Below are 15325 nucleotides of genomic sequence, written 5' to 3' on the forward strand. Positions count from 1 at the left end.
AACACAGCAGAAGCTCCGCCGAATTTGAGTGCACCACCCTCCTTACCACTAATCAAACTCTTGAGACTCGAGATGATCTGTGGAGCCATCTGAATGAGCGCTGGGATGACCGTGGCAGCGAGAGTACCAAGTGCTCCGCCTTTCTTAAGTCCGGTTAGCTCGTTCATCAATTGCGCTTCATTGAATGCCAGTGCGCCACCTGTGTCCGAAGAGAAGCCAATGGCACCACCAGAAGCATTAGATTTACATGCACCGGCGGAACGAAGTTCCGCCGAGGGGGAAGCACAGCTTCCCCCTGCCACACTTCCTCCTGAGTTAACGTCGTTGGTCGCCCCATTGAAAGCAATAGCACCAGCTGTTTTCGTCTTACTAGCTCGTTTTGGTGTTCGCTTTCGTGATCGCTTTGATTGCACTGGTGTTTCGAGTTCCTTGTGTAGATTCAATGTCTTGCGTCGATCCACGATCGTTCCACTATCCTGCTCTCGGAAATCGGGTTCGCCATAAAAGGCAGATATATCAACAGTGAATGGAATTGCCATTTATGTATGGGGGGAAATCGTAGATTTCCCCGGGGCGACTTAGTCGCCCCTATGAATGGGGAGAATTTCATTCTCCCCGGAGCAGCTTGGGAAGCCGAAGGCTTCCCGGGGAAGACGTAGTCTTCCCCTGCTTCGCTTCCCCATGCCTACAAAGTGAAAAGAAGATCAAAGATATATTCATTAGCCATTGAAACCTTGTGTATTGAACATATCCTTGATCGTGTTGTACGTATTTTGCAGATATTGCTCGAATTGTTGATCTACATTGACAGCAAACCGTTTGATCTTGTTTTTCATGTAGTTCAAATAATCAGGAGTTAGATCCTTACTATTAGCTACTCGTATGAAGAAACTCATCAGTTCGGAGTCTTCATTTCGATCACGATAAGCCCTGAAAAGACTAGTAAATCCAAGGTCATTTGCAAATTGAGCGAAAACAGGATTGTTGAAATTGCGAGCAAGCAAACTTGAGAAAGCAATGAAATCTTCGCGAATATCATCGCTTTCCCAACTTTCCTTGGTGTCATTAGAATCTTTACTTTCATACGCGTCAATCAAGGCTGCAGCTCGATTCACTTGATCGATTGCTTGAGGTGTGAAACTAGCATTTACACTTTCAGATTGACGACCGTCCAGTACAATCACAGGTTGAATTTGTGGCTGATTCCGGAAATATTCATATGATTGCCAAATGGCATCCATTAAGTTCTGGATTCCTCTCATATTCTGCTCATACAATTGTTGATATAATTGTTCCCGGGACAGCTGAGTATCAGCAAAATGATTACTCATTGTAGTAATCAGCTGACCAGTTTGAGCATGTCCATCAACAACTGCATTACCAACATTTGTCAACAGGTTGTTAGTTTGAGTCTGATTGTCAGTGAGTTGGCTACTCATGGAATTGAATCCATTTGTCAACAGGTTACCAGTTTTAGTCTGATTGTCAGCAAGTTGATTAACAATTGCACCCGTAGAATCTTTGATTAACTTGGTTGTTTGAGCTTGTCCTTGTTCATATTGGTTGCCCAGAGCATTCGTACCATCCAATAGTTGTTTCCTAGTTGCCTTTCCCTCTTCTGCAACCGCATTACCAAGAGCTATCAGATTCTGATTCGTAGTCTGCAATTCATTGGACACGTTTTGAATCAAAGGTGTGAATGTATTGAATGATTCAACCAACCGTTTGTTGATTTCATCATATGCTTTTGCCAACTCAGCAGATACAAATTGCTGAATGAAGCTGTTTCGCTCTAGCCATTGTTTCAAGAAATCATTGTACTGCGCCTTCATGAACTCTGTCAATCCATCGATTCGCATTTCACTTTGTGTTGGAATCAATGCTTGGATATCAGCAATTGCAGGAGGATCAGGTTTGTTTTCAATTCCTTGGAGACGAGCTTCGACTCCTTGCAGATATCTATTACTCTCCTCAATCACAGCTTTCTGCTGATTTACCAAGTCACCAATTTTCTGGATCAACTTGTCGTCTCCTGTCGCAATGCTTCTTGCCAGTTTAGCATACTTATCACTCAACGACTTGATTCCATCGTTCGTATTTGTCAATTTTGTTTGTACACCATTCAACAATTCTAACATCTTAGGATAACCCTTGTTCTTATCTTCCAGGAAATTGATTCGTTGTGCTACATAAGCTATTGCATTATAAATATTACCAAGGTTCACCTGGATATCGAAGCTGTTCATCACAGCAATCACATCATCCAACTTGGCGATAAGGGGTGCCACATCCATCTGTTGTACGATCTGATTCGTCACATTCAGAGGTTGTACTTCGGGTTTGACCATCCATCGACCACGTTCAACATAGCCTGCAGAATCCAAATCCTTGTATGCCGGACTACCTCGTTGCACTTTGTGCGTCACACCTCTTTTATATACCGTAGTATTATCATCATTCCATAGTAGAAATACTCGCTCTGGATCACCTTTTGCTGTCACATTATCTCGCAAGCCAGAAAAATCATTGATAATCGCTGCACTCTGTCGAGTAACTGTGTTGATACTATCTCCCATTTGCTGAGCTGCAACCGTTATGGCATCAGCAGCATTCTTCATTTCGTTGATGCTGGCTCCAAGATCACCAGGCAAATTCACGATTTGTGCATCGCCAACCTGTGATCTCTTGTACTTGAGACGATAGGGTGATACTGGCTCATATCCAAATGGATTATCAAAGATAGCTCGTTTCTCCATATCAGATAACTCGTGATTCACAGACTGGACAATGATCTTGTTGAATCGTTTCTCAATTTTAGCATTGTAGACCGCGTTGTCCTCGAATGAGTACAACAGTACGTTCTCATCGTCAATTCGCTGCATTTGATATCCACGCATGTCAGAGACGGATACACGGCGACGTTCAGCGGGCGAGAGATTCATGTACGAATCAAACAAGGTTCGCTTCTGTCGCCATTGTTCGCTCCTCATTCGCTGTTGATTGAATTCACTTTCAACGACTTTATCGAAATAACGATTCAACATCTTGTCCATCATGTTTCTCGACTTCACTTTGTGTGGCTTGTATCGAATGATTGGAATTGTAGCAACGTATTCATCCATTTACTATGGGAGGAACAATGTGGGGCGGCTTTGCCGTCTCCCCTTCTTTACTTTGTATCTTTCGAATAACACGAAATCGTGAATGAGATATACACATTGGAGTTCAAGGAGATCGGACGGTCATTCGCATCTGTCAGTACCCAGTCAATGTAGTCCAGGTTCGATTGTTCAATCACATCGATCGATAGGTTGTCCCAGGTGATCATGTTGTTCAGTCCCATCGATACGTGAATCAGGTTATCAATCAACGGACTCTTCAGACCGAATGTTTGCGCATTGATGCTGCTGTACACTCGAATCACACTCATGCCATTCGTGATGTCGTATGGCTCTGAGGCAGCAACGTTGCTACCTCCTACGACACCTTCCAACTTGAGGATACTCGTGTAATCAGGTGCGCCACTAAGGTCAACAGCGGTCGCCACATCACTGTTCAAGTATGCTCGGTTAACATCGTCTACCTGGATGGAATCGGCTATCGCACGGCATAACTCGGTAATCGAGTAGTAGCCAGGACCGACGTTGTACACCATTTCAAACCCTGACAGCATTTGAACCTTCACCACATTCATTGCACGAATGTTCCAGAGAGACGTTGTATCGATCTTGCACGTAATCGAAGTGATCTTGTACACAAGGTCACGAGGCATAATCACCCGTGTTGAACGTTTCATGGTATCGTTCGTTGTTCTTCGGAATTACTGTATTGTGGTTAATCACACTTACCGGTAGTGCACGATTATGACTCATTTATTGTGTAGAACATGAAAGTGAATGCACACTGTAATCGGCATTGGTAAGGCAATCGTTGTACCAGTCTTATCGGTCAACGAGAATGACCATTTGCGACTTTTGGGTACCACGACGTTCATGTGTGCATTCTCCGTGTACTGTTGGTTCAATACAACCAACGGAGACTGTCGTCGTTCTTGCATGTTGTTCACTCGATCAAGGACAAGGCAGGTGCCAGGCGATTCTCCCTTCATCGATATCCGATCGATTACCATGTCGCTTTTGATGAGATTGTTACTCGTGAATTCATGTTCGTACGTTCGAGCAATGTTGAACACTAGATTCATTTATTATTTCCTCCTGAAACGGTAAAACCTATCAGCAGATACACGTTACCCATGAACGATAGCGGGTCACCATTTTTGTCCTTCAATTCGTACACGATGCGATCAAGCAATTCAGAACATGGTACCAACATGCGATTCTTGTAGAAGTAATTCTTGTACAAGCTGTCCATCGGGACATTCGCAAGCAGTGGTATCGTCTTGCTTTTCACGATGTTGCAATACAGCTGTATGTTCGATAGACCGTTCGTGATATCGACAGGATACTCGGCAACCATTGGACCATAGTTGGCATAGTACACACCATCGTCGAAAGGGATACGCCATGTATGCGATTGCGATCCTGAAGCGGGAACTATGGTTCCCAGGTTGCCACTCAACGAGAACACGTAGTCTGCGTGAATGTAGTACCCATCTGACTCAGCTTTCCATCGTATGTTCAGTGCAGCCGAGTCAAAACACTGATTCATGTGCCATATCATGTCAGCCTGTGTCAACCGTGATGGTATGGTCCACTTGTGGTTCACCGTGTCATCCGTGTACGTGATATCAGTCTCGGGGGAAGCAGTGCTTCCCTCTTCGTCCAGTGTCATCATTCCGTACGGGAAGCGAATCGTCGTGTTAGCCGTGTACGACTCAGATTGTTCCCAGTCAACGAAGGTAGCCAATGATGGAACAACAACTTCATCATTCCTCACATAGTGGGGCAGCGAAGCTGCCCCGGGGAAGCTTTGTTTCCCCACATACGTAACACGTGTCGGTTGTATGAATTCGATCGACACAGCACGATCGGAATACGTACTACCTTTGATCATATTCGTCACATTCAGTCCATCGATGTTTGCCATCGCAAACTCGTAAGGTGATGTCAACTCGGGCATCCTGATGTAGTAATTGCGATAAAACTCGAAATAACAAGTCAAATACACACCACCTGGTTCAGCGTATGGTCCGGGTATAATCTTGAAACATGGATTATCACAAAACAATATGAATCGTGGTTCTGTACCATTTCGACATCCCATTCGTACTCGACCACCATTATCTGCAATGACATATACCAAGTACCTTCCGAGAGACGCATCTACATATATCTTATTGATCACATTAGCGATCATATTCACGATATCAATAGCGCTATAATGACCTCGTTGGATTGTGAGAGGTCTTTCGCCATATCCACGTATTCCAAGTATAAAATTCGTCGTATCGATAAACACTTTCGTGTGATATATACTATCCTTGGAATACCAAGGTCCGATCGAAGAACCATTCGATGACACCAAGTCACCTGTATTTTCCGATGTGATATGCAATTCCAATTCTGGTGCATAGTCCTTCGCAGTCCATGACATGCTTTCTCTATTGTCATTCACCGTCCACGCAATCGCATTCTGGTGAGATGGAGGTAGTTCCATAGCACTCGCATATCGAGCATTGAGCTCATTAAAACATGTGGTTGTAAGAGTATTCATCTTGATCGGGGTAGACGTATCCTCCGTTATGTAGAATTCACCACTATCGAGTACTGAGCCATCAGCTAGGCGCATCGTGTATGTCGCGAGAGGCTTTAACAGGAACCGATTATCATTCGTACGCATTTTCCAGTCATACGCAATGAAGGTGTTTGATCCTATATACGCATGACCACCAATACCTTGATCATTCGTCATATCAGGTGGTGAATCGCTTTCAGGGTTGAACGAAGTTTCCACTGGTCGTTCGATGCACAGATTGCGTACCGTTGATGTCAATTTGAACCATGGAGTCCAACCAAAACCATTGATCGTCGTGTCAACACTGGATCGATCGAAATACCACCCGTCTGCTTGGACATTGAAGTGAACATGATCATCCTCGATCGTCATGGATGTGAGTGGAAGCACTTTCACCATTTCAGCACCCACAGCCTCGATGAACTCGCTGAACGTGTAGTAACCGACAGGCAATGTCAACATGTGCGATTCCCTGTCATCAGTAACAACCACTTGATTACACGAGGAAGACAGGTAGTAGCGCTTCGGGTTATCCACTCCTTTCACCAAGATATCCGATTCGAATCCAAGGATCGATTGGATCTCTGGTGCATTCGTGAAATCAATCATGTAGAAGTGATCTACCGTGATGTGGAACGCATTCTCGCCGCTATACACCAATTCGAACAGGGCATCACTTGCATTCAGCTTTGCAATGATCGTTTCGATGTCGTATGCACCGCGTGGTATCGCGATCTCTTGAATCGTAGCGCCAGCATTGATTAGCACCACTTGATCAGTCGGCACGTTGTGCAACACGAAATCCGTATACAACGACACAGACGAGATGTAGCACTGGTCGAACGAGAGAGGATTGTCCAGCTTCACTTCCTTCTTCGTAGTATTACCGAACACTTCGATCATACTGAACTGGTTCGCAGAGACAATCGTTGAAGGCACTTCCTCCATCACGTCCTCAATCGTCAACTGGAGTTCGAATTCGCCGTTCAGTCGCATCATCTTGCCATCCATATCGCGGAACACGAACATCAATTGATCAAACCGAGTGATCATTGGAATGCACACGTCTTCCACAGTTCGCACATAGTCAGCCGTTGGATCGTCAATGATCATCGTGGTGAGCAGGTTGTTGTTCTGGTTGGCAATCTTCAGGTCCGATGATCGCACGATCGTCGAGTAGACCTGAATCACTTGTCGATTTCGCGTGATATCAATCACGTTCGATCCACTGAACGAAGCAGGTAGAATGACCGTTCGTCCATCGAAGCCGAGGATCTCACGAATGTCAGGTGCATCCGTGAAGTCAATCGTGTGCGGGGACTGAATCCAGATACAACCATAACTTGAGGCATTCGTTGATATGGAGAACAGCGTGTCAGTCATGGTATTGAGTAAGGCAATGATCTCACTGAGCGTGTAGTAACCAGCAGGGATCGTCACAGTCTCATCATTGCTGTTAGTAATCACATTCGTCGTGTCTACATTATTAAACATCGAACCATTAGGATGAAACAGGACAGTCATGGAAGTGATGTAGGGATTCTTGTACTTGTACGGATTAACCCATGTAAATGAGCCGTTGGTAGGTGAGCCTTGAATAAGCATGGAGTAGTGCATGGTCTTTCTCTCTTTACCTTAGTCAACAAGACATCCATGCATACCATGGCCTACAATGGAAGTCAGGTTAACATTGCAGAAATTTGCCGAAATTGGCAGCCATGGGTTTCCGCGCGTTTCTTGTTATGGGTATCGAGGTGACCAGGTAGGTAATGGCAGAAAATGGTGGAAAATGGCAGAAAATGGTGGAAAATGGGTTGCCGCGCGTTTCTTGTTATGGACATCGAGGTGAGCAGGTAGACAATGGCAGAAAATGACCGAAAATGGTCGAAAATGGTCGAAAAAAGTTCACCGCGGTTATTTGGTAGAAAATGGATTTTCGCGCGTTTCACGTCATTCCCCTACTACTGTAATTTTATATCACCGTATTACAAGAATCGCTGGTTCCATTGTATAAATTGTTATTTTGTGACTCATTGTGATGAATACTATTATTTATATTAAATATAGATGAAAGCAATATAATGATATGAGTGTAGAAAAACAAACAATCAAATAAAGAAAACCTGTGTATTAATATAAAAATCGATCCATATGAAATATTCACACATAATTCTTTAACAAAAATACTATATATTGTATTATTTATATATCCACTTTAGTAAAAACTTGTTTCTCCAAACCAGCTTAACGATTGCCTCCAAGTAGTGGGCATTACTCTATTTACTTGTATTTTTTGAAACAACTTATTCCATTGCATTTTGTTGTGATTGATAATATGTTGGCGATACTTCAAATTGCATTCATACACATGAGAATAATTTGTTGTTTTCATCAACTCAACTAGGTGCGAGATATTGTTGAAAATGATTGAGCATGGAGTATAATAGGAAGCATATTGAAGCCAATATTCAGTGGCCTCTTCTGAAGAATCCTCAGGTGAATACAAGTGTTTTGAATTAGGATGTCGAGGAGGTTCCTGAAATCTCTTTCCACAATAGGAAGGATCTCTAGCTTTCATATCATAACTAATCTTATTTTGAACGATAAATGATGGTGAAGGCACAAACATTGGAATTGCAGTAGTAATCAAATCTGCGAGATAATAGGATAAAACAGCATATGGAAATACAATCACTGCCTTAAATGAATTGATATCAGAATATGTGAACCTTCCTTTTATTTTTTCTCGAATATGGACAACAGGACAATTGAAATATGACGATTTACAAGCCTTCGATATTGCTGCTTTGTAACGATTATAAAATGGATTTCTTTTAAATGGAGCATACAGATATTCATTGTATTTTGGTGAATAATATCTAGGCGGGGAATACATGAGTACTGTAGACGCAATTATGTAGTCCACATTCTTTCCAGAATAATAGTTGATGTATTCTGCATCATACTTTCCTGCAGCCATTACAATAATAGGAGCTTTAGGTTTATTGAACATCCATTTTATAAGGCTTTTCGAATCACTTGAAGAACATCGTTTGATCAGAAATCGATGAGCAGGCATGAATATAACTGTTTTGTTAAATGCTAAATAGTTTTGACATTCCGATGGATAGAACATACAAATGATAGCATCAACACGTTTAAACAGAATATCGTTATGAAATATTGACCAGAGGCGTTGAACAGACTTCATATTATATGCAAAGAGTTTTGATGTTTTACATAGTTGTCGAGAAGCAAAAATGATTCTAGATTTATTCTTTGTACCACTCAATCGCAAATATTGTTTTTCACTGAGAGTCTTCGAACGAAGACCAGTATAAGCAGGCAAAGCACCCTTTTTATTATAGAAGTAGATTGAATGACCTTGTGAATTCAGAGAAATGGCAAGATCTGTCATTGTGCCGTCATGAACATCAGGTGAAAAGAATAGAAGAGACTTTGATTCATATGGCTGACTCTTTTTTGTTGGAATAGTCACATTGTTATTGGAAGTGATAGAGTGAGGTACAGAAACATTTACAGCCTTTATGTGACTTCCTTTTTTCGTACTTATCCAAGATGTTGTTGGCTTTGTTATGATTTCCATACTATCATCTGAGACTATTGAAATATGTACCAATATTGCTATCAAGGTATAAATGCATATTATTATATAGACTCTATGCATTAGAATGACTAAAATGAATGGTAATAAAATACTACGTCTTCTTTTCTTTCAACGGTATATTATTTACTAGTGCTTATATTTATGTGTCTGTATGATTATTTATATATATATGTATGTATTTGTATTGTTTTTATCATCACAATCAATATGTATTATGCTCTATAGTATTTATTATATGATAAAAATATAGACAATTACTATTATTTATAAACCTCTCGAATTTGACATATATATAACAGTAATAATAAGATAAAAAAAGTGTATTAGTAAAAATAAGACTATTAATTCATTATATATATTATTTCAATTGTAATTATTGATAAGTGCTATATATCAAGTAGTACAATATTCTTTAAGGAGGATATTTATTTCAAAAATGTTGTAAATAATCGGTCGAAAAAACAAGAAGCAATGATCAAAACTATTTGGATTCAAATTATCGAAATGGATAATGATTATTATAAATATACATCGTGAAATATAAAATCATACAAAAGCAAAAGATAATGACTCATAATAACGTATTTCAAATTATTAATTATGTCAATAAGAATAGTTATGCTCATATTACAAAGAAATAATAGATAATTTGAAATCAGATCATTATCTGTAACATATTCAAAGCACAAATTGACCATAATAATTAAGAAATAGTATCAATGCAAATTTCACAATAGTAATAATCTGTTTAGTATGCTACTATTGGTGTTTCATAATATTATTACATAAAGACCTTTTATATTATAAGTCATACAGTTCTATATAATAATGAGTCTATTGCCTTTTTCATACTTACTCAATTCTATACTTAATTTCGTATAGTAAACTATATGTGACATTCATTTGTTGTAAATATTGAGTGAAACAAATATAGTGATCTTTATTTTTTCAGAGCAAGTTAATTTGCTGATCATCAATATCATAGTATCATTATTATTAGTTCTTTGCATCATTACTGTTTGTTTTTATCATAACTTATTATATGAATACTATCCAATTTGCATAGCACTTAGTTAGCATGTTCATAAACTATTTTGATGTTCTCTGGTCAAATAATTCTACTTTTACAAAATAATAACTTTGAAATGTACTTGTGACCATATCTTAGTGTATATCCTTTGCTATGCTATGCTATTTGTTAAAAATGCACCTAGATAATCAATCATAATTGTATTATAGCTTTATTATCTGGTTGCATTATTCAAACTTTGTAACAAAAAGACATTACTTCATAAATGCTACTTCCTAGTGCTTAATCCATATGTAGAGATGACGGCTGCTCGTAACTTTCTCATAAATAAAGCTTCTACATTAGCTTTGCCATATTTTCGTTGAAAGTTCCTGGATATTTTGGTTCTGTTATGAGGAATGTCTACACAAAACTCATTGACTAGCACATAATAGTTAAATTCTATGTATCATGCTAAAAAATAGATATTTACTTAAATTAGTCAATCGACTAAAAAACTCAACTTTGTTAAATCCATAGTTGATATAATATGGATGAAACAGTGGAACTTTTATAGAACGACGAATCACTGAGTATGGTTCCATTTCATGATTTGAATAATAAGGTATGACAATGTTTCGTTGTTCCTTGAACATTCTTTTGACACTTATTACATTCTACCTTGTCATAGTAAAACACATATACATGATATAAATACGGAATATCACCCATTGTACGACGATATTTTCGTTTAAGTTCAGACTTGTTCATAGGTACTAGATCCCATCTACACTTTCAATTTATTGTTTTTATATAGTACATTTTGTTGCATAATCCATACTTACGACATTGATTAGCCAGTTTCTTTGATCTGGTTATCACTTTAAACAACTTCAATACAAATACGGTTTTATGATCATACAATAACTCTTTATGCAAAACAATTGAGTCATACAGTGATTTCGAAGGAAAGGTGTCAATATCACAGATGAAGTAATGAGTGGTATCAATCGACTCAATGGACAAGTCACGAAGTAGATTAATTGGGAAAATAGCATTGTTTGAATAAATGGGTCCTGAGTCATCATATAAGATGGACTTGTAAGGAGTGTTCATTGTTTTAATAACATAAATCACAAAGGTAATTTGCTTGTATTCGATATAGCTATTGATTAATGCTTCAACTTGTGCTAATTCCGATTCTAAAACTGATATAGCCAAAACAATGTCATGTTTCCAACGTTTTAGTAAATAGGGAAGCCGATTTTGTCGATCTATTGTGATAACGGTAATCAGGGTTACGCCATCGAAATCATTATTATTGTCTATGTAAATCAATATCATCATAGAGCTACATGGCTTTCGCTGAAATGAAGTACAAAAATCGTTTTTGGAATCATACAAAAACAGATAAAACTCTTGACAATGCGAAAATGTTGTGTTATCTTGACAATGAAACAGCAAATCTTGTTTAAAATTGTTAAAGAACGCTATAACTTGAGCTGCTGATAAACATGTTGAAAAATGGCTCGGATACTTTTCATAGGGAACAAGTCGATGAAAACATTGCTTCTCGTTGCTTAATTCCTTTAAATTCTTTATATCGAGCAACTTCTGGACATAAGTATTATTTTCACCATACTGCCTATCCACTTGCTCAAATGAACTATAACTAATAGATTTCGCATTTGAAGTCAGTGAGCCAAATCTAAAAGCTATATTTGAAATACTTGTTTTTATTTCTGACTTCATGAGGTATTGTAATAGATATATTGAAATTATATACAATATGCAAAATGAATACTTGACCAAGAATAATATCATATTATGATTTATCCGGGTGTAGATATGTTCAATATGACCAGATCTTGTATGATAATGTGACGACAATTGTGTTCGAGTCTTATTCTATTATTTTATGAATGAATGTTTCTATAGAATATTGCTTTTTCTATACCTGCAAGTAATATATATATATATATATATATAATAAAGGCTGCTTCTATTACAAAGAATTAGTGTAAATTAGTGGTATTGTATGTACACTGTTTATGCTATTGCAATGATTATGGCATATAGTGATAAATATCTGAAATAGAATAGTTATATACTATACTGTAATAGTAAAAAAATCAATGTGTAATATGCATTTTCTATTAATATGTTGATGTTCTTTTTATCTCTAAGAGTCGTGAATAGTAGTGGAAAGAAAGATTAACACTTGTGTTTGTTTATATATAGTTCATAACTTAAGATTGCTTTTCTTTTCATGTGTTCTGTGTAACTATGCTCGTAATCCCCAAAATTGGTTAGAAATAGGTCACTGGAATGAAAAGCATCAAACAATCTAATTTCAATTATATGCAATCAATGATGAATATGTTGCATGAGGCTGTTTTGAGGAATAGTTATTCTTTTCGTAGTAGTGTTTTAATATTACATAATCAACGTATGCCAAAATAACAATTTAGAAAAAATATGTAAATAACAATACAATGCCATTCATGGCATAATGATTCTCTCATTTTCATAGTAATAATGCCGGATATTATAAATTGTAATATTCGGGGAAAGAATGCATTTCATTTCATCATTACTTGAAATGTATGTAAAGAGAATTCTTCGGAAAAATATACCACAATAATAATATATAAATTGTTTTAGATTAAGCATAGACAACTAATAGCAAAATGCCATAGATAATCTAGTCATCAATTGCAATTAGTGGTTACTGTAATGTGAAATGTATTTAGCAGTGTTTAGCAGGTAGATTTTATCATTATATTTTTATAATAAAGTACTATAATGCATGATAGGAAATAAGTATTGAAGAATACCATATTTTAGGTAATATTATTATCTATTTATATTACATTATTTATCATTTCAATATTTCGATTCAATTAGTATATAGTATTAATTATAAATGTGAATGAAGTCCTTGCAAAATAATTGATATGACAGTGTTTCTTAATTACGGACAATAGTTTAGGCATTTTGTTCTAAAATAATGTATATTAAAATACAATTCTAGTTTACCTCTGTTAATTCAATCATATCTGAAAACATAGTTGTCATTTACCAAATCTCACATCTATTTATTATTCCATTATGCCATACAATTTATATATCAGAAATATATTACATTCCATTAACTACATTTCTTATGAATGTAAGGTTTCTATACAAGCTATATATATTTTCGATTGGTTATCGAAGATATGCTATCATTCAACACAACATCCTGCAAATTTCAAGATTATGATATCACATTATAATTCTCACTCCACAATATCCATGTCTATTATTCATCACAAAATAAAAGTTGACAATACTTTACATCTTTATAATATATCATTTTCAATTGTATAATCACGTTAAGGATATCAAGAAATCCACGATTCACTGGATTATAATCAATATCCTGTGTTTATGCAAATAATAAGTGTTGCATACAACACGCAACATTTACAAATTGTAGATATGCATTTGTGCACAGTAATGCTTATAATACCTATTCAAGATGCATATTTATTATTCATTGTAAATAAGTTCTCACAACATTTTCTCTTTCTTCAAGATTTTACTATTCATATCTTTATATTCAAATAGTGAAAAATAATAAAACAGACAATTCAACATATGCCTATAATATATACCTATTAACATGAACGAATGTTATTAATTAGAAATGTAGTCTTCATAATATTTATTTAGCATTATTTTATAAGCCTAGAGTGATTATAATGGCTAGTGTATACACGATATACAAAACCACACTACCGTATTAAACAATATTGCATAATATTTGTAGATTGTTGTTGTTTGCTCTATTTCTTCCATCTCTTCTATTTAAAGAATACAATGAATCTATTATTCCAGAAGTTTCAAGTACTATCCATTATGTTTCAAAGAATCGTAGTGTTTCATTTCATTCAGATAAAAATACTACTTCATTGAAATGGATAAGACCTACATTTAATATCTCCTCTTTTTCTTCTAGCAGGAATATATCTATTCCAAAGACAGAAATCAACCTGACTTATCATAATGTATGGTCCAAGAGACATAATATTCATAGATTAAAACTCGAAGTTGATCATAATTTTGCCAAGAAACTTCGTCAAGCTCAAAAGAATAAAAATGTACCGTTAGTTAACGATATTATAGTTTCCAAAAGGAACAATTCTTGGGCAGTTTATGTAATTATCAATAACGGTAATACAAGAAGCAGAAGATACAATAAGTATTCTAGTTATAATGTGGAGCTGTTCTTGAATGGTACTAAATACAATAATGTATTTAGTCAAGTTAGAGAAGGACATCTAAGGGTTCTTAAATATGAAATACCTAGTTTACCATCATCCGGAACTGTTTCCTTATATGATCGTACAATCAAAGTCAGATATGAAAACCTACCATACAGAGCCCTAACGAGCCAACCAAAGAGAAAAATAGCTGTTTGTGCATATATTTCAAATTACAATACAGTCAATGAAATAAAGTCGTTATTGGCTTACTACGTTTTACAAGAGGTTGATAATGTCATTCTGTATTGTACTGTAAAATGTCACTATTTCCAACAAGCATTACAACTAGAAATTCAAAGTGGATATGTTATTCTTTATGAATATCCATGGCCATTAACGAAAAAATGGAAATTTACGCAATTATCCATTCAAGGTAGTCATATCAATAGTTGCTATTACAGACATCGTGACTACTATAAATATATTATTTCACAGGATGTGGATGAATACTTTTACAGTGAACAATACCCCTATGATTTGTATAAGGCAATTCAGAGGATATTCACTATAAATCCAGGAAAACAAACCCTTGCTGTATTCTAGTATTATGGAGTGAACTGTAGGCGGAATCGTTTATGTACCTTGGAAAAGCGAATAGAGAAAACTCACTGAGATATGGTACGCTGTTTGATGACTTCACAGTCCACTCGCAGTTCGAGCCGGTCCATGGAACGTCTGGATCAC

At 36.8% G+C, this 15325-nt stretch overlaps 1 protein-coding gene across 1 annotated transcript; it reads right to left on the reverse strand.

Annotated features, from left to right (window-relative positions):
- Window positions 1-7909: 7909 nt before the first annotated feature.
- On the reverse strand, window positions 7910-8590 carry GSBLH_T00002238001 (uncharacterized protein; the record flags this gene model as incomplete). Its single annotated transcript, XM_013040777.1, has 1 exon — window positions 7910-8590. One exon carries the CDS (start codon window positions 8588-8590, stop codon window positions 7910-7912), a length of 681 nt encoding a protein of 226 aa, XP_012896231.1.
- Between the last annotated feature and the right edge of the window lie 6735 nt (window positions 8591-15325).

Source organism: Blastocystis hominis (assembly GCF_000151665.1).
Source record: "Blastocystis hominis, Singapore isolate B (sub-type 7) whole genome shotgun sequence assembly, scaffold_18".
Lineage (NCBI taxonomy): Eukaryota > Bigyra > Opalinata > Blastocystidae > Blastocystis > Blastocystis hominis.